General features: G+C 34.7%; 1 protein-coding gene and 1 long non-coding RNA gene across 6 annotated transcripts; one reads left to right on the forward strand and one right to left on the reverse strand.

Moving 5' to 3' along the window:
- Positions 1-2,999: 2,999 nt before the first annotated feature.
- On the forward strand, positions 3,000-5,015 carry LOC126625148 (uncharacterized). Its single transcript, XR_007624343.1, has 2 exons — positions 3,000-3,720; positions 3,830-5,015. It is a non-coding gene; the product is annotated as an uncharacterized LOC126625148 (long non-coding RNA).
- A 4,020-nt stretch (positions 5,016-9,035) lies between these two features.
- LOC126625149 (uncharacterized) lies at positions 9,036-14,272 on the reverse strand. 5 transcript variants are annotated; one of them, XM_050294231.1, is made up of 8 exons: positions 14,171-14,272; positions 12,831-12,895; positions 10,954-11,234; positions 10,485-10,723; positions 10,141-10,356; positions 9,929-10,027; positions 9,767-9,847; positions 9,036-9,665 (listed from the first exon to the last, which is right to left on the reverse strand). In XM_050294231.1, exons 3-8 carry the CDS (start codon positions 11,225-11,227, stop codon positions 9,144-9,146), a joined length of 1,431 nt encoding a protein of 476 aa, XP_050150188.1. In that variant the 5' UTR covers positions 11,228-11,234; positions 12,831-12,895; positions 14,171-14,272; the 3' UTR covers positions 9,036-9,143. The 5 variants fall into 5 exon arrangements, with proteins under 5 accessions (XP_050150188.1, XP_050150190.1, XP_050150189.1 ...); XM_050294233.1 differs by lacking the exon at positions 14,171-14,272 and having other exon boundaries at positions 10,972-11,234; positions 12,831-13,143; XM_050294232.1 differs by lacking the exon at positions 14,171-14,272 and having other exon boundaries at positions 9,929-10,024; positions 12,831-13,136.
- Positions 14,273-19,530: the final 5,258 nt, after the last annotated feature.

Below are 19,530 nucleotides of genomic sequence, written 5' to 3' on the forward strand. Positions count from 1 at the left end.
TTGTGATTGGGGTAACTCAAGAAACACGCCGGCCACTAACGAAATGTTAGGTGGCGTTTGCTTCTGTGTTATGACTTCACGTAGTTGTATTAGTGTCTGGTGCAGTGTTGAGCAACAAAATTATAATTCCACTTAGAGAGAGCGGATACATAAACTTAGTCCGAACAACAACAACATTACGAATAAAGTCAGGAGACACCTCGAGTGCATCATAAGTTTAGAGAGAAACTATACATTAAATCCTCAATTTCCATCATAAAATTGCACGAATGATAGAAAAGATATAAGTTGAGATTACAAATTGGCCACAGCAGGTATTGAGGTGTGTAAGTGAATTTTTGGAGAGGAAATGGAGAGAGAGAGAGAGAGAGAGAGAGAGGAGACAATGCCGTTAATATGTGTGGTGGGAATTGGGAAAGAACAAAAATCTAGGTGAAGTTTGGTGTCCGACTAAAGATGCTTTTAAGGTCAATCACCATGAATTTAGGGAGCTCGGGAAAAGAGAAATGCAAATCTCATGAGATAGGGTCAAAGAGGTGACTTCAGGTCAATGGACACCTTGTTTATGTGGTCCTGAATCCAACCAAAATGTTGGCATGCTTCCTATTAATTGTGTTCTCTTAACTTTTATTCTTTGGATTGCCTAATCCTGAGAAAACAATAGTTGTAATGGTGAATTGGAGAAAGGAGAATTGAATTCAAGACTTCAAGTGCATGAAGAATGTTCTTAATTAATCGACTTACAAAACTCTTATATGTTGTTTAAATTTATACTGTCCAATAGTTTTGTAGCTATGCATTATATACATAATATGGTTGTTACTTGTAAAGATGTGTACGTAAACTTGATTTCTGATTTTCCTCAAACTTGTTTATCTTATTCAATCAACTTGGTCACCAATTAAGCCCCTAATTTGCAGTTAGCTAGATTTCGATCCTGCATTTTCAAAATTATGTTTCTGTCGTTGCTGCGGGTTCCTTGACAAAGTTTGAACGCTAGCTTGTAGCCAAATGATAGTTGATCTATAACTTGAAAGGCCATCGCCTTATATTTTGTCAGATGTGCTACATGATAAATAAACGTCAATTTGTAGTTGGCATGGATTTGACAACTCATGCCTTATAAATTCATAAGCAAAGAAATATCATAAATGGTAGAAAGAGGGTTTGAATCCAGAACACACATTGAGTTAAAAAAAATACATAAGATTTTTGTTTAGATCAAATAAAACTTTATTAACAACAATAAACGTACATAGAGCATACATACCAATGAAACCAAGAGGCAACACCCAGTTGAAAGAAACACCACAACTTTACAATTGCTCATCAGGAATTCGTTACAATTCATTGGCCACATCCAACATGAAAGATAACACTCATGAGAACTAAATCTTGCAAATTGTTGAACAACCTACCATAAAGGCATCACTAAAAAAGATTGCACTATTCATTTGATGAATGCAATGGTCGACAAAGAAGTATTGCTCTGATTCACCAACAAACGTCAAGCTTCCTCATCATAGTCTTTTGCCATGCCCACAAAACCATAAGAAATACCAAAAACATCATCTCATATCTAAACAACATTTACCACTCAAAAATCCAAGTTTGAGTATAAATGCTACAAGGGCTCTACTCAACATTGTGAGAGATCAGTGATAATCATGATGACTCTTCTCGTCTATCACGAAGGCTTTTCTTGCCTAAAGCAGCCACAAGTAGGAGTTAAAAGACAATTACAACATAAGAGAAATATGTGAAAATAGGGAAGATACCAAGAGAGACTGAGTCGACCCCAATGCCAAAGGAAAGGATTTAGATAATTTTTTTTCTCTGTTTTTCTCTCTAACGGCTAGAGTTTTCCCTAAATTACATAAGAATGGATTCTACAATCTGTACACTCATTTAATTAAGATTTACTTTAACTAAACAAAAGCGTATCAATAACAATGGGGTAGATCAATGCTTTTAGTTACTAATGGTTTTTTTTTTTAATAAGTATAATAGAGACAAGAGAGAAGTTATGTGTCAATAATAACCGACAGCAATTCTAGCATTACTAGTCCGTGTGTTTATAATTATTGATGATAATTGACCTTAGAACGATTAATGGTTAAAAGACGATGATTAAGTGAGCTAAAACTTCATTTAACTAAATTCAATTGATCAAACAAAAAAGTATAACCAAATAATGATGATAAGATAACAGAAGATATAAAATTTATAATTAGTAACAGAATGCAAGGTAGATTTGCTTTCAATTAAGCTAAGTACAAAACATGACATAGGTAATGTTGGAGTGGGAATGGGAGGACCATACTATGAAAACTAGACCAGCAAGCACCTGAATAATAATGAGCTGTAAGCCTGTATGTATCTGTAATGCTGACTCTTCTCTCTCTCCCTCTCTCTCCACAACTTTTTATTTGTCAGTCACTCTCTGTCGTCATCTTGAATCCCCCGCGACCGTAGTAAAAAGGAGTGAGAACCCACTGAACGAGGGATTCCCCTTTTCGTGAATATATTAAATGTTTTACCAAACTCTGCTTTAATCAAATTAATTAAAAGAATGAGAACAATGTATGCAAGCAAAGGAAAAGTGGAAGACCCCAAAATCCCAAAATTTCCTATATAGGGGTTGCTGAATTAGCTCAACTAAACCACTGACTCATCCTTTTGGTTGCTTGTTTTTGCGTCTCATCTTTATCATGTTCGTCATCACCATCGTACGGCTCACAATGGGGTTTCATTTTTAGAGTTTTGATAACTACTATTCATCCTCATTAATATATACACACACATATAATATGTAGAGAAAGGCTGGTTTGTTTAAGCTTGGCTGAAATGCGTTTTTGTTAATGTTAAAATCTTTGGGTAGAGATTGATGATGGAATTAGTGTTTTAGGCGATGATATAATTAGGTCATGATGATTTAGCAGCAGAGAGAGGGGCACCCCGGGGGGGGGGGGGGGGGGTGGGGGGGGGGGATGATTTGAAATTAACGTGTAAAGTTTGTGTGTTTTTGGTGAGGCTGTGTGTATATATAGATTGCGTGGTGGAGACGATGGGACAAGAGTGAGAGAGAGAGCGAGCGAGCGAGCGAGTACACAGAGAGAGAAGGGTTTTTGTTTAGTAGGGGTCATTTCTTTTGTTTGTGTATTTTTTTTTTTTTTGGTCAGGGTCGTGGTCATTTCTGTAACCCAAGACCCAGTTGGTGGGGTCTCTGCGACTTTAATTTACTTCGTCCTTTTTACCTTCCCCCATCTCACTCTCAAGACTCGGCCTTTTTATCCCTATCCTTCCCTTCTCCTCACCTCTCGTACCACCCATTTCATTTCTCGCATTCACCATGATCACACACACACCACTCCCCCCGCCCCTCTCTCTCTCTCTCTCTCTCTCTCTCTCTCTCTCTAGTTCATCGTTAGGGCAAAGCGCTTTGTGAAAATGGAGGCAGATAGATCGAAGAAGAGGAAGCAAATTTGTTTTTTTGAGGGGAATGTTGTCTGGCTCGAGGCCCCTTAACTAGATCTATGATCTTCATCTCAATTGGTGACAATTTTATCCACCAATCTTAAAAAATTATAGTCCCAGTTGAGAAAGATCATTGATTCTACGTTTAGTGACGTCGGACCAGGCTTCATTCCCCCCAATTACCGCTTCCAATCACTCAGATCTTCACTACCCATCTCATATTTTTACCCCGATCATCCAAAGGTGAGATCTTTTTAGATTTAAGCTGCTTTTTCCCAGCCTTTATATTTGTCTATTTTTATGAACTTTATTTACCTTTTCATTTTCTGACGGCTTTTTAATTTTGTTGAAGAAATTGTACATGGGTTGTTGGGCAGGCAGAAGCAGATTGGTGTAATGATGAAGGGTTTTGACTGCTATTTTATGTTTTTTTTTTCCATTTAACTCTGACGAATGTGGGGAAAGATCATGATTACTCTTTTATTTTTATCTCTAAATTTCATGAATATGAGCAGCACCTATGCAGGGTTGCGTTTTCTTTGTCAGTTTTTAACTCTTTCAACAGGTTTTCATATCATTGGGCTGGTTTTTTTCCATGATGGCTTCAAGAATCTTCTCTGTCTACTTCTGCTCTCTCTCTAATCCCACCACACTAACTTTTAATTGGCTTCTTTCTATTTGGCTACGACAACCCTAATTTTACTTTTGCATTATAGCACCATAGCCTTCCCGTAGGGCTTCCACTTTTCACACTGCTATCACTGTCTCTCTCTTGATTGAAGAACGTTGTTCAGTCACCTTAAACATTTTAATTTAAGTTTCCTTCTGATTAATATTTCTTATACCGCATAATGCTGCAAAACATGCGTTTGATCTTTGTTCTTTTAAATTTGCTTGTTTCGTTGTTAGCTGTAGTGGGTTTGGTGGATTAATTCAGCTTTAGAGCTTTGTAATATCCAGAGCTTTGTCTTGTTTCTACTTTATCTTAACATCCATTAATTAACATTTATTTGTCAGATTATATTGGATTTTTTTTCAGATCGGAGTGATCTTAAAGACCAGATTCTTTCTTGATTATGTTATTTTATATTTGTGTATGTGTATTCAGTTTGCTTTGATGTTTTTACAGTAGCTGTGAAAGATGTGGATCACTCTGATCATATCACGCAAAATGTAAAGAAAGGAATAATATATCAAGGGTGACAGATGTGAGTGAGATGTATGCCAAAGTTGTATCTGAGAAGCAATCCAGTTGCTAACACTGTTGAAATTACCCTCTTTAAACTTTGAGTTGTCTTCAAACACAATGTGATTTTGACTGTGCTACCAGGAAGAAAATGCCATGTAAAAGAATTAAAGGAAAAAAATATGTGATAAATTGGACCTATCTGACTCTGGCTTGATTCAGGACCCTAAATTAACTCCTCTTGCTCATAAGTTGTTAACTAGTAGCTTGAGTTTCATACTTCAATTGTCCTGGTGTTATTATACATACATACAAACTATGAATTAATAAAATTGTTTTTCTAGACCATGAATATCTTTTGGAAAATTCGAAGGGTTAAAGGAACATTGTACATACGTGCTTCACACATAACACTAATGAATTGGCTGATATTGATTATCATCAATCTACAATCTTTACGTATTATCCATATTTAGCTGATACATAATTATGATCAGGACATACTGAGGATCGACCATATATATCGACATTATGCAACTACTTGTGTAGAATGGTATTGGCACTAAATTAACAAGCTTTTGCCTTGTTTATAATATCTGCTTAATCTTTATCATCTTCTAAAGAAAATTAAGACTTTCAAACTTTGTATTAACTTAGTACATATCGGCCAAATGTCAATAGTTGGACTCCTTGTGTAGAATGGTATCGGCACTAAATTAACAACCTTTTGACGTAATATGTGCTTAATCTTCATCGTCTTCTTAAGAAATTTAAGGTTTCAAACAATATATTAACTTAGTAAATATCGGCCAAATATATGTATCAACAATGGAACTACTTGTGTAGAGTGGCATTGTCACTAAATTAACAAGGTGTCTAATGCGCTTAAGATTTTAAACATATAATATTAACTTCATATCAACAATGTAACAACTTGTGTAGAATGGTACCAGCACTAAATTAACAAGTGTTTCGCTAATGTATAATATTTTCTTAATCTTCCTCTTCTTAATTTGCTTAGGATTTCATGGCACATTGTAACTCATTGCTCTCAAAATGTGTGACAGTGTGAAAGGGAAAGGTGGGGCGGCCTGTATAGGGTTGTGATGATTTCGTGTATGATTTCCTCTAGTTTGCTGTCATACAGGACTTATATCAGGGCACAGAAAATTGTTACAAAAAAGGAACAGAGGATGATGAAATTAAAAAAGTGATTGGAAATTTTGGAAGGGAAGGGCAATGAATTTTATTTATTTTTTTTTTTTAACAAACAATATTATCTACACTAAAAGGTAGGGGATAAAATTAGCCTCATAATGGGCTAGCAATAATATGGTTCAAATTCATTTTTGACGATAACCAAACTTAAGACCTCTCACTTACAAATAAAGAGGAATATCACTAGACCGTAACATTAAGTGGCGAAGGGCAACGAGTCAAAATTGAATCAATGTTGGGGGATTTTCTAGCATGCTCCCTGTCTCGGGTATTTTATACTCCGGGAGTTTTGGCCGTTAGGTCATTGATTATCAAGAATTAACGGCACAAAAAACCTGAAATATAGGATACCCGAACATAATCAAAGTTTTATGATGACCAGCCGTGATGGTCTGGTGTGTAGTGCATTGTATGACTCTCTCTCTCTCTCTCTCATGCAATATATTTTCTGTCATCAATTTCTGAACATGGTTGCATATGCAACACTAAATGCCTTTAATGGCTTCCCTGACTTTTCCAGAAATCTGAATCATTTTGCCATAATTACAAAGTACAGTCAACATCAGCAGTTACGCCATGGATTCCTCCTTTTCCCTGACTCTGATATATGGCATTGTCCGTGTACTAATTACTCGGACTGTGATGTTTCAATTTCGCACAACTGTTTGTGTTTCCACGGTAACCAAAACCCAATGCCACCATGTTCTATATATGAAACCTTTAAGGGAAGGAATCCTTTTTTTATATATATATTTTATATTTTATATTTTATAATAAAAATGAGAATTAGTTGTGGAGTCCATACCACATCAAACTTTAATGATCCAAACCGTCTATTTTTCAAGTTGTACCTCATAAATCATTCTTGCAAAGTATTAGCCAAATTGAAAATGTTTAAGACATTTAATTGAGTTCAAAGAAATTAATGAATACTTTGTTATATAAGAAATAATTTAAATTTATATTGATAATTAAATAGACAAATGGTTTCGAATTGAATTGAATTTTTGCAAAGATGATCTACGAAATGAAACTTACAAAATAGACGGTTTTGATTATTGAAGTTCGATGTGGAGTGAGCCCCACACCTAAAGAGACCATTTGAAAAACTTTGTAATTAGAACTACTCGAGTACAAAAGAAATGTCGGCTTAAATGGTGCAACCCGTGGTTCGCATACAAACCTCATCATCTGATTCATGCAGGAAGAAACGAAGGGAAGCTGCATTTTCAGATTTTGGTTCTGTTAATATATTTAGACCATTTATGGAACTAATTAAATTTTATATTATTCGTTTCTTTCGATCTTCAAGGAAGCTATACGAGCTTTCTTGTTCTTGTGTCTAAGTTCCTCATAGACAAAGAAATAACTGAGTTGGGATCGATGACAAGACTGCTTTTTTTTAGTCATGATTACAATACTAACCACGGCCATGCATGTCTCTCTATTTTCATGCATTTTAATAAGAAAAAGAAAAAGAAAAAGAAAACCCACCAGATGGAAAAGGAATTAAGGACTTTATAAAGTATTTTTGTTGTGAAAGACCTGTAGGTTCAACAGTAGCGAGCAATTACCTTCATTCTTAAGTCTTAATATCAGCATTCCTTGTTGAAAAAGTTGGCAATTTAGTATTTTTATGTTAAGTTATTTGTTGTATTCTATGTATTAGGGTTTTCTATTACGCAAATAATTTTTATTACTTTCCTATTTTTGTAAGTAGAGTTTAATATTGCTTTCCTGTTTGTTTCAAGATTAAATATCTACAAATACACCTCTTGTAACTCTGTAGGAATTAGGCCTTAGCAAGATGTAGTCTTTTCGTAGTACAGTTTGTTTTGGAAATTTTGTGGTACAAATTTCAAATTTTCCTAGTGTTCTTACTTTTGTGGCTATGTAATACATGTCAGGCATGGTTCGCAATCATTTTCTCATCTTTTGTCCTTTGATTTGTTAACATGATATCAAAGCGGATTCAATCCCTTTAAATTTAATCCACGCTTGTTTGTTATTAGTTTGTTGATCGTTTCTTCTTATGTTTTTTCGCTTCACCTTAGTTAGTTATCTCTAGTTTAGATCCTTGGGAATTTGTCAGTTTTCGCCGTAAGTTTTTGTTTTCGCTTCTCTTTTTGTTCTTTTTTTGTTCTTGCACATTATATAATCATGAGTCAGGTTTTCATTCGTTTTATTTATTTATATATTTATCAGTGTTTTCTAAAATTACAAATTCTTAGTTTATGGGTCATCATCTATTGTTTTAATTATGCATAGCATTTGTAAGTATCACACGTAATTAAGAGAAAGGGTACCTAGATTATTTGAATTTTGAAAAACTTACAAGAAGCATGCATTAGTGTACTGTTGAGGAGGATGAGGATGGAATTAACAAGGAAGAAAACCCTAGGATAAATTGAAATGGGTTCCATGTATTTCCTTAAATATGATACGCGCACTAAGTTCCAAATAGATCAAAGTAAAAAAAATTCTTGTCAATATTCTGACCTTGTAGGTTGACAGTTCACAGTGTAACGGTCGATATACAATTTTCTTGTTCGTGAAGGGCTATCTAGGGTAACCCCTTTAAATAAAAAATAAAAAAAATATTGTACACTAGCAGTCACACAAGCATTTCGTACGCGAGAGATTGATTCACACGTTGAGTCCTTAAGATAAATTTTTCTCGTCTAATGGATATATGATGAACGCAAAGGCCTTGTATCTTAAGTGTGTGCACTAGTAGAAAAAACACTTTGCGCGACGTAGGTACCTTCGTCGTGCAAAGTCCAAAGTCGTTGCGCAAGGGTTTGCGCGACGTACCTTCGTCGTGCAAAACCAGTCGCGCCAAGTTGGTAACGCTAGAGTTTGCTCGACCAAGGTATAACCTGCGTCACGCAAGGAAACTTTGCACGACGTAGGTCCTGCGTCGCGCAAGGCCACTTTGCACGACGTAGGCCCTGCGTCGCGCAAGGAAACTTTGCACGACGTAGGTCCTGCGTCGCGCAAGGCCACTTTGCTCGACGTAGGGCCTATGTCGTGCAAAGTTTCCTTGCGTGACGCGACCTACGTCGCGCAAACCCTTTTTTTTTTTTTTTAAATGTTTTGGTCAAAACTAATTTTTTTTTTTTAATTTTTGATAAATATTGTAAAGAATAATTAATTAACCAAGCAAAAGTATTTAATTATAAAATATATAAAAATATATACATACAAGATGTCCAAACAAAAAAGGAAAAAAATACAAGTGAACTAGGTTTAAAACATCAAGCTACTGAGTATCGGGAGGGTGAGGTGGCTCTAAGATCGAAGGTGGATCAAGATGAGGTGCTGGTAGCGAGACTTGTAGGCCGGCAGTCTGTATGGCTCGTACAAGGTCTCTCACCGTTGCAGCATAGGTCCTCACCTCCTCGCTCTGGACCCTCAGCTGCGCTTCCATCTGCTCGCCCTGGGCCCTCATCTGCTCGCCCTGGGCCCTCATCTGCTCCTTCATCTGCTCGCCTTGGACCCTCATCTGCTCTTCCTGGATCGCAAGCTTACCCCTTAAGGTTGTCACTTCATCCATCAATGATGTGTTCAATCTGGAAGAAGAGGTACCCGTCTCACGAACCCGTGATTTCCCCATACCCCGAACAACCTGGCCATGACGACGACCAAGGTTCTCATCCAGGACTTCAGTCATGATCTGAAAACCTACATCCTCTGGTACCATGACATCCTTGATCGAAGTCTCCGGGGGAAGCTGCGATGCTGCTTCTTGGAGAACAGCAGTGCTCTTTTCCACCATAGTATCCTGTAATAATAAAGAAAAAACATATAATGTTTAATAACAAAATATAAATAATATTTGAACGATTCATACATATAAGAATAATAATAATTACATATACTTACATAAAACTGCCCAGCGATTTCATTACCAGGTCGAACGTAAACGTCCTTGAACATGTCGATCGCTGGGAACTTAGAACCCTCCTGAAGAAAAAAAACAATAAGAAAATTTTATTAATAATAATAAATAAATTGTATAAAATTTCAAAGTTAATATAGTATTACCTGACGTCGTTCCTCAAGCCTATACGAAAAGGGCTTCGAACCAGAATGGTGGAGAAGTGTCTTTGACTCTCGAGCTATCTGGCCAGCAACAGATTTCTTCTGTTAAACACACAATATACATGTTAGTGCAACTATTTGAAATAAATTAATAAAAAAAGCTTTAAAAATTACTAAAACAATAATAAATTTTTATTAAAATATTATGCACATACCACAAAGTTTGGGTCCGTAAAATGCTTGCAGAGCCACTCCCAATCCTCTGGCCGGTCATTCAATTCGCTTGGAACATGTAAGCGAGCAATCTCCAGATTATCCCATATCTTAAAATGATTGTGAAAATTGTGCTTCCAATTTTTGTACCGGCTTGCTAAGGTCCCCTCTAAGTAGGCCATGACCTCGGGGGATGCGTCATCAAGATCATAAATGAACTACGAATATGAAAAATAATAAAATAATAGTAAGAAATTTAATAATATTAAAGATAATATATTTTGGTTTTTAATATTTGTAAACAAAATTAAAAAAAATGATAAAGGCTAAAAATTAATATACTAACCGACAACTCGTGTCGCACCAGTTCCTTCTTGTCCTCGGGAATTTCTGCCCAAGACTGACACTGAAAAGGACAATTGTCTCGAATAACAGCACCACAGCTACTAACGATGGAGCTATTCTGCTGTGAGGTAGACGCTCCACGATGTCGCGGGTCATACACAATCTTGATCTTGGTGCCGGTCTGACGTACGTTCTGTTTCTGCTTCAGCATTCGACTAGGCCCCCTGGTGTTTTTTTTAGCTAGCCAAAAATACTTAAATGGTGAAAACCCTAAGCTTAAATTTGTACAAAAAATTCAACACAACCTCCCATAATAATATAGCATTTCCCAAAACCTTAAAACAATAAAATAACAGTAATTCACAACTTGCAACACATTTTCACAATCCAACTTATTTTCACCATCATAAAAATAATAGTTTTAAAATGAAAAAAAAATACAACGTAGTGAGAATTAGAAAAAAATGTACCTGGCTGGGAGGCCTCACCCTCGACTCTGGATGCCGAGGAAGTGTGATCAGAAGGCTCCGGCTCGCGGCGGCGCCGGTGAGGCCGCCGTGCACTGAGCGGCTGAACCGACACTGATGATGTCGATGAGACGGGCACCTGAGACGCCGTAGAAGTAGCCTCAGCAAGGGGTGTAGGCTCTTGAATCAATGGAGCACTCATGGGTGGAGCAGTAGATGCTGACAATGCGGGAGACGCATTGGTCACACTCCGACGACGAGTGATCAACTGCGACATCTATACACTTTTTGAACCATAAAAATATAACATTAGAAACTAATCATTTCTTGCATTTGAAACGAATCACCACTTGGACTAATAAAAGTGAATATATTCTTGTGCCATGAAGTAAAGACACAGGAAAACCAAATGTACAGAAACACACTAGCAGTAATGCCCGCGCGATGTTGCGGGTCATCAACAGTGACATCATTTTTTCAGCAGGACATGATATTTTAATTACATAATAGAAAATAATAGAAGACAAAAATTGTAGAAATGAAGTTAATCATAATAACTCTTCACAAAAACCTACTTGGCAAAGATGGACAATTGGTAATAATAGAAATCATCAACAAAGAAATGTAGAAACAGATTAATAATCTAAAAGAAATGCAGAAACAGATTACAACAGCACATACATTAACAAACCAACTGAAAAGTTGCAAAATACCATAAACCTCAACTATTTACACCTTGCCATATTTATTTTTTACATCCATCAATTCGACCAACACATGGGTTCATCCACCAACAGCATAAAAAAAAATTTAAATCACAATTAAACTTAATACTTTATATCGAAATTTCCCTCTCAGTTTTTTATGTTTTCAATAGAAACCAAAACCAGAAAACTTTAACAAATTGGAGTCATTTGATTCATGTTTTTTAACAAATCAGAAACCCCTTTTAATCCAACAATTCTAAATACATATTAAAATTGGGATAAATAGAAACAGACTGGTAGCTAAATGAGAAAACAACAGTGATAAAGAGAAATACTATTTCAACTAAACCTAATAGCAAACCAAAACACTGCATTGAAATCCCTTGACTCTATATTTGATCCCTATAAGCGTTCAAACGCTAACCAAATCACTGAGCCACTCTTTTCCTTTGAGTGCAAAACAAAGTAAAAAAAAAGAAAAAACACCATTCAGTGCAAAGCTATTGAAAAAAAGAAAAAACACAAAGACATTATCTTCTTACGTGTTTAAAAATGAGAAAAAGAGGGCAAAACTCCTTCTACTAACGTACCTTATATTGTAAAAGCAATAGAGGGGTTGACATGGTTAAGTTTGATGAAGAATAATCAAAATAAGGTATTTTCAATCGTAACTTTATTATTTGAACCAATAAAAAGTGAAAGAGAAAAGAAAAAAGAAAAAAAAAGGCAAAGCAGATTGCCTTTTTTGTGCCTCAAAGAAAAACAAAAAAGAAACAAACTCTCTGTATTGAACACACACGATGCATACCCATGAATCCACTGCAATTATGTAAGATAATCAACATTTTTACTGCAAGTGTTCAGTTTATTGTAAAGCATAGAACTTATGGTGAACCAACATAATTGGCAGAATTTTAGTGTTATCTATTAAACACTATCAAAGCGGAATGAAACCCAGCAACGAATACACAATACCAATAACAAAATGATGGCGTGTGAACACCATGTAATGTTATAGACAGTCACACTGAACAAATCACCACTTATAAGGCATACGTGAACATTAAGACATAGCGGAATTCGACATAGGCTAAACCAACAGATAAAAAAACACAAAATATATCAGCCAAATAAAAAAAACCAACACTTTGTACAAAAAGATAATAGCTTTACCTCCTTCCAAGAACAGTAATTGAACTACAGCCAATTGGGTCTGTTGGGTGGCAATCGTGATACCGCTGCAACACAGAGTGGTACAAAATTAACAAAAATCTCAGCAAGACGAACAACAAAAATCACAAATTACATAACTCCAATTCAGTCTTCATGTCATTCCATATAAAATAATACACCAATTCTTTTCATACATCACTTGTTGGACAGTTAATTTCAGGATAATTGATTAAAAAAGAACTTATTCTATAGCCAACTAAACAAATTAGAATACCACTGAGAATAAGCATGTGTCCTCACACACAAAACACCACAGAGAGAGATTGATTGAATGGAAGGACATTTCTTTTTTGGTACAACGATATCCTAAATTACTCTAAATTTACGAAGAGATCTAAAACCCACCAGCAAGTAGGTAAACACACAAATCCGGCAAATGATTAGTTACATGCAGGAAGGACTGTCGCAACGAAACCATAAAATCTGCAAACAAAATATTGTATCGCAATTGCCTGTAAATCTCAAAGCTCTTTAACAGAAACAGAAAACCTAAATTCATCAAGAACAAGATGCCAATCCAATGCAATTTGAGAGACATTCATACACAAAGGTTGCAAGATTTATTCCGGTACTTGCCCGAGTAACAAGGATCGCAAGTGCAGTATGTTAAGGATAGACGAAAATGACAACACACAACGTTAATCAGCACCATACACTTCGTACAGAGCAGCTTAAGATATCGGGGTGCAGAGAGAGAATGAAATCTACAGAACTCAAATGCAATCAACTACAACACATGATCCAATTCTAATCATCAGAACACTCGCTCATAATACCAAAGGGTTATCGCTACACAAGGGAAATTCCAGATTCAACTACAAAAGCTCCCTGTATGCAAACTAAAAACCTTACTCTCTTAAATAAAGATAGATATGGAGCACAAGCTGAATCCGTGATTCAGTATTCAGCCCTCCGACTAAATAAAACAATGTGAAACCCAACGATCGAGGCCAAATCACTTGCAAAGCATTTGCATATCAACACACAATATACATTGAAAACAATTTGGTGCATCGATGAACAAAAGTAGCAGCTATAACATTTCCATGACAGAAATTGATCACTGATAATCTTTATATGGAGGAAGAGAATCAACTTCTCAGCAGCCCTAAACCCTAAACACCAATAGCGGCGTTCCAACCCGTGCGATTTCATAAACTTGTCAGCGGAGGAAGAGAATCACAAAACACACATACATCAACAAAATACTCAGAAATCAACATGCAATTTGAGCCTAAACCCTAAATAACAAAAACCCATCGAAAGTTAGAAACCCTTACCTTGATTTTGGGACTTGATTCGCGTCGGCTTCGAGATTTGCGTGAAGGTCTGTCGTTTGGGTTCGAGATTGTGAAGAGAAAAGATTTGGGGTTGAAGATTTGTGAAGAGGAGAGAGGAAGATAAAGAGGGACGGTTGGGTTAGGTTCGAATATAAGTAGGAGGTTTCTGTGTTCAAGAGAAAGATGAAGAACGGCAAACTGAAAAAATTTGGAAAAATTGAAAAAAAAAGCGCCTATTTTTCATTATTGTACCGCCAAAATTATCAGACCTTGCACGACGATCATACTAAGGCGTCACGCAAAGTATTTATTTGGAAAAAACAATTATTATAAAAATTACTGAAAATGTGACTTTCCTCCTTTCAAATTCAAATTTTTTTAACATCCCCCACAATAATATATTTTTCTAACAAAAACCCACTATAAATTATTTTTTTCATATTTATCAGTCAATTTCTTAAGTATTATAAGTACGAAATAAATAAATTAAAATATACTTAGTAAATATATATACCGTTGAACTTCATGGGAAAAGCATCGTATGAAATTAACTAGTTTCAAAGATCAAACCGTCAAACTTGTTTGTATATGCTTTGAGATCGCATCAGCCAAAAATCGCAAAAAACAAACATATAGAGATCAAGTAACGGGACAAAACTTTTCGACGAATATAAACGAAAAAACACGATTTAACGGTTAATTTAACTCCGATTTTGATTATTTTTTACAGCTACACTCCTTAATCCTATATGAATACAATAAACTAATTCGATCGTCAATTTAAAATATTGACACAAGTGGATACCACAATATCTTATGTTATACTTAATGACAATATAAATAAACTTCAAATGTTAGTGAATCTAATGTTTTGATGTGATACGCATTGTACGAAACTAGTTTCAACGATCCAACCGTCAAAGTTGTTTGTATATGCTTCGAGATCAGGTACGCCAAAAATCGCAAAAAAAAAACATATAGAGATCAAGTAACGGGACAAAACTTTTTGACGATTATAAACGAAAAAGCACGATTTAACGGCTAATTTAACTCCAATTTTGATGATTTTTTACAGCTACACTCCTTAATCCTATATGAATACAATAAACTAATTCGATCGTCAGTTTAAAATATTGACACAAGTGGATACCACAATATCTTATGTTATACTTAATGACAATATAAATAAACTTCAAATTTAGTGAATCTAATGTTTTGATGTGATACGCATTGTACGAAATTAGTTTCAACGATCCAACCGTCAAAGTTGTTTGTATATGCTTCGAGATCATGTACGCCAAAAATCTCAAAAAAATAACATATAGAGATCAAGTAGCGGGACAAAACTTTTCGACGATTATAAACGAAAAAGCACGATTTAACGGTTAATTTAACTCCGATTTTGATGATTTTTTACAGCTACACTCCTTAATCCTATATGAATACAATAAACTAATTCGATCGTCAATTTAAAATATTGACACAAGTGGATACCACAATATCTTATGTTATACTTAATGACAATATAAATAAACTTCAAATGTTAGTGAATCTAATGTTTTGATGTGATACGCATTGTACGAAACTAGTTTCAACGATCCAACCGTCGAAGTTGTTTGTATATGCTTCGAGATCAGGTACGCCAAAAATCGCAAAAAAAAAACATATAGAGATCAAGTAACGGGACAAAACTTTTCGCCATTATAAACAAAAAAGCACGATTTAACGGTTAATTTAACTCCGATTTTGATTATTTTTTACAGCTACACTCCTTAATCCTATATGAATACAATAAACTAATTCGATCGTCAATTTAAAATATTGACACAAGTGGATACCACAATATCTTATGTTATACTTAATGACTATAAATAAACTTCAAATTTAGTGAATCTAATGTTTTGATGTGATATGCATTGTACGAAACTAGTTTCAACGATCCAACCGTCAAAGTTGTTTGTATATGCTTCGAGATCATGTACGCCAAAAATCGTAAAAAACAAACATATAGAGATCAAGTAACGGGACAAAACTTTTCGACGATTATAAACGAAAAAGCACGATTTAACGGTTAATTTAACTCCGATTTTGATTATTTTTTACAGCTACACTCCTTAATCCTATATGAATACAATAAACTAATTCGATCGTCAATTTAAAATATTGACACAAGTGGATACCACAATATCTTATGTTATACTTAATGACAATATAAATAAACTTCAAATGTTAGTGAATCTAATGTTTTGATGTGATACGCATTGTACGAAACTAGTTTCAACGATCCAACCGTCAAAGTTGTTTGTATATGCTTCGAGATCAGGTACGCCAAAAATCGCAAAAAAATAACATATAGAGATCAAGTAACGGGACAAAACTTTTCGACGATTATAAACGAAAAAGCACGATTTAACGGTTAATTTAACTCCGATTTTGATTATTTTTTACAGCTACATTCCTTAATCCTATATGAATACAATAAATTAATTCGATCGTCAATTTAAAATATTGACACAAGTGGATACCACAATATCTTATGTTATACTTAATGACAATATAAATAAACTTCAAATGTTAGTGAATCTAATGTTTTGATGTGATACGCATTGTACGAAACTAGTTTCAACGATCCAACCGTCAAAGTTGTTTGTATATGCTTCGAGATCAGGTACGCCAAAAATCGCAAAAAAATAACATATAGAGATCAAGTAACGGGACAAAACTTTTCGACGATTATAAACGAAAAAGCACGATTTAACGGTTAATTTAACTCCGATTTTGATTATTTTTTACAGCTACATTCCTTAATCCTATATGAATACAATAAACTAATTCGATCGTCAATTTAAAATATTGACACAAGTGGATACCACAATATCTTATGTTATACTTAATGACAATATAAATAAACTTCAAATGTTAGTGAATCTAATGTTTTGATGTGATACGCATTGTACGAAACTAGTTTCAACGATCCAACCGTCAAAGTTGTTTGTATATGCTTCGAGATCAGGTACGCCAAAAATCGCAAAAAAATAACATATAGAGATCAAGTAACGGGACAAAACTTTTCGACGATTATAAACGAAAAAGCACGATTTAACGGTTAATTTAACTCCGATTTTGATGATTTTTTACAGCTACACTCCTTAATCCTATATGAATACAATAAACTAATTCGATCGTCAATTTAAAATATTGACACAAGTGGATACCACAATATCTTATGTTATACTTAATGACAATATAAATAAACTTCAAATGTTAGTGAATCTAATGTTTTGATGTGATACGCATTGTACGAAACTAGTTTCAACGATCCAACCGTCAAAGTTGTTTGTATATGCTTCGAGATCAGGTACGCCAAAAATCGCAAAAAAATAACATATAGAGATCAAGTAACGGGACAAAACTTTTCGACGATTATAAACGAAAAAGCACGATTTAACGGTTAATTTAACTCCGATTTTGATGATTTTTTACAGCTACACTCCTTAATCCTATATGAATACAATAAACTAATTCGATCGTCAATTTAAAATATTGACACAAGTGGATACCACAATATCTTATGTTATACTTAATGACAATATAAATAAACTTCAAATGTTAGTGAATCTAATGTTTTGATGTGATACGCATTGTACGAAACTAGTTTCAACGATCCAACCGTCAAAGTTGTTTGTATATGCTTCGAGATCAGGTACGCCAAAAATCTAAAAAAAATAACATATAGAGATCAAGTAACGGGACAAAACTTTTCGACAATTATAAACGAAAAAGCACGATTTAACGGTTAATTTAACTCCGATTTTGATGATTTTTTATAGCTACACTCCTTAATCCTATATGAATACAATAAACTAATTCGATCATCAATAAACTAATTCAACATAAAGTATATAACACAAAATCTTCAAAAACAAAATAAAGTATTTATTTTGTACTCATAAGCCAAAAAAAAAAAAAAACTTGCGCGACGTAGGTACATGCGTTGCGCAAAATAGCTTAGCGCGACGCATGTACCTACGTCGCGCAAAGTTTTTTTTTTTTTTTTTTTTTTTTTTGGGCTTATGAGTACAAAATAAATACTTTATTTTGTTTTTGAAGATTTTGTGTTATATACTTTATGTTGAATATATTTTGTGTTTGAAAATATATAAATTTAGTTTGTTATTATTCCTTAAAAAATTATATTTTTTTTAGGCCTATGTAGCACTCCATAGTTGGAGATTGCCTTAATTAGTAGTGTATCCGATTCAAGTTTTCGTTATTAGTAATACTGTATAGTGGTTGGAGTAGAATGTCAGGAGGTTTGTGAAGGCCGGTCAAACAAAGGTATGGAATAAGAACCTCTTGAAGGAGGAAATAGAGGAGAGGCTAAGAGATTTGAAATGATGCTACTTGAAATAGTAACATTTCGATGACGTGAAAAAGTTCCAATTGGTCATCTACAAGAGTCAAGCTTAACACATCTTACTTAAAACAAATATTTGCAAGTAGATTTCATATACCAGAATAAATTCAACATAAATTATATAACACAAAATCTTCAAAAACAAAATAAAGTTTTTATTTTGTACTCATAAGCCAAAAAAAAAAAAAAAAAAAAACTTGCGCGACGTAGGTACATGCGTCGCGCGAAGCTATTTTGCGCAACGTAGGTGCATCTACGTTGCGCAAAGATATTTTGCGCGACGGATGTACCTACGTCGCGCAAAGGTTTTTTTTTTTTTTTTGGGCTTATGAGTACAAAATAAATACTTTATTTTGTTTTTGAAGATTGCCTTAATTAGTAGTGTATCCGATTCAAGTTTTTGTTATTACAATAATACTGTTTGGTGATTGGAGTGGAATGTCAGGAGGTTTGTGAAGGCCGATCAAACAAAGGTATGGAATAAGAACCTCTTCAGGGAGGAAATAGAGGAGAGGCTAAGATTTGAGATGACGCTACTTGAAAGAGTAACATTTCAATGACGTGAAAAAGTTCCAATTGGTCATCTACAATAGTCGAGCATAACACATCTTACTTAAAAAAGAAAAAGGTAATGAAAGAAAAGAAAAAATACTTGCGCGACGTAGGTACACGTGCGTCACGCAAAATAGCTCAAGTTATCTACCAAGTTAACTTAAGCTATTTATTGTATACTCAAAACGACTCAAGTTATCTACCAAGCTTGTACATTTTAAGCTCGCTCAAGCTCGACTCATATAATTAAAAAGCAATTAAAAAATATGTAAATTCATTACACCCTGATAAATAAGAAATGTGATTGTTTGAAATGCCCTCTCTTGGAAGCTGATCAGGTACAAAACGCATTGCTGCAACATGGCTCTTTGCAGTCACAATTGAGAGTTCT

Source organism: Malus sylvestris, chromosome 6 (assembly GCF_916048215.2).
Source record: "Malus sylvestris chromosome 6, drMalSylv7.2, whole genome shotgun sequence".
NCBI lineage: Eukaryota > Viridiplantae > Streptophyta > Magnoliopsida > Rosales > Rosaceae > Malus > Malus sylvestris.

Coding starts and splice junctions, on each gene's coding strand:
- LOC126625149 (XM_050294231.1), bottom strand. CDS start 11,227: ATGTCGCAGTTGATCACTCGTCGTCGGAGTGTGACCAATGCGTCTCCC. Junction 10,357..10,484: donor TGGTGCGACACGAGTTGTCG/GTTAGTATATTA, acceptor TCATATTCGTAG/TTCATTTATGATCTTGATGA. Junction 10,028..10,140: donor TTACGGACCCAAACTTTGTG/GTATGTGCATAA, acceptor TGTGTTTAACAG/AAGAAATCTGTTGCTGGCCA.